The 1,291-nt window shown below is 50.8% G+C and overlaps 1 protein-coding gene across 1 annotated transcript in view; it reads right to left on the reverse strand.

The window, feature by feature from the left end:
• The window catches only part of LOC113202707 (cuticlin-1), a 61,250-nt gene that overhangs the window by 33,243 nt on the left and 26,716 nt on the right, over nucleotides 1-1,291 (reverse strand). Inside the window, exon 2 of the mRNA XM_052277270.1 lies at nucleotides 584-624. Within this exon, the coding sequence (XP_052133230.1) occupies nucleotides 584-613 (30 nt within the window). The 5' untranslated portion in view covers nucleotides 614-624. The remainder of the gene's footprint in view (nucleotides 1-583; nucleotides 625-1,291) is intronic.

Consider the following 1,291-nt stretch of genomic DNA (forward strand, 5'->3'; position numbering starts at 1 on the left):
CTCTCTCTCTCTCTCTCTCTCTCTCTCTCTCTCTCTCTCTCTGCGCGCAATGACTGCAGTTACACTGCGGCATAGAGGAGATAACGCGATGCCTTGTCAAAGTCTTTTTTTTCCTCTCCTATTTCTTAAAGTTTCTTTCTTGACACTTTTTCTTCCTCTTCGTCTCCTCCTCCTCCTCCTCCTCCTCGTACTTGCAGTCAGCTGGACGAGTGAAATGCGATGCGGCGATGAAGAAGAGATGCCCTAATGGTGTTAGTGGACTACTTGTACATTGCGTTAGCGACCTCCTCGAGTGAGGCTGCAGGCGCCCCCTGCCCCCAAACTTGTGGCTGGCTGACACCATACGTCACTACCTTGCTCTTCTGCGCGCAAGTCGTGCAAATGACGACGACTGACTGTTTCGGGAAGCCATAACGAACGGCCGCACGTCGTCGTCGTTTTTAAAAAGAACATTTTTATTTTGATCGCAGTTAATTTGTTTCCTGCCCCAGAAATGCCCAGAAATGCCCCCTCCTCCATTGGTGTCTTCTAGTTACGTTCTGCAGTGCGCCACCCGGCCCGGGCACGGCACCGAGACACTCACCTGCGCCACGGCCCAGAGGAGCGGCCGCATCCCACCACGCCCTGCAACAAGAACAACAACATATGAATGACGACGCTAGGATCAGATTACGTCTCTCTCTCTCTCTCTCTCTCTCTCTCTCTCTCTCTCTCTCTCTCTCTCTCTCTCCCTCTTACTCTCTCTGTTTCCGTCAGGATGTGCCTTTGGACGTGACGACAGGTGTCGATCCCGCACCTGTCTCTCTGACGGGGAGGAGAGAGACAAAAGGGTTCGCGGCGAACGCGTGGATGATGACTGTGTGAGATTCTTATACGTCAATTATTCATTGCGAAAACATGCTTCACTAACGTCTGGAATGTATTTTTTCTTATTGTATAACGGGGCAGTATGGGAAAGAAAGAAAATAAGTGTAATCGTTGAGACGCTTTACATCTAGCGCATGTATGGTAACGCTCTGTATGACGTTAAGGTTCTTTTATGAGAGAATGACGATGGCACACACAGCAGCAGGTCGAACATGCGTGGGTCATCCAGGTTGAACCGTCCTCAAAGTGCTTTACACGACGAGGACACACGTTCGCACGAGGTGCGTGTGTATGTCTGTATGCGTGTATGTGTAATTTGGGAGGGGAGGGGGGGCGACCTTTGGGGCAAGGTACTAAAATCCCTTCGGGCAGAAATGCAACACAACGCTTTGTCCCCGTTTGCGAGAGTGAGTGAGAGAGAGAG

This window comes from Frankliniella occidentalis, unplaced genomic scaffold, assembly GCF_000697945.3.
Source record: "Frankliniella occidentalis isolate FOCC.00 unplaced genomic scaffold, Focc_3.1 Scaffold9, whole genome shotgun sequence".
NCBI lineage: Eukaryota > Metazoa > Arthropoda > Insecta > Thysanoptera > Thripidae > Frankliniella > Frankliniella occidentalis.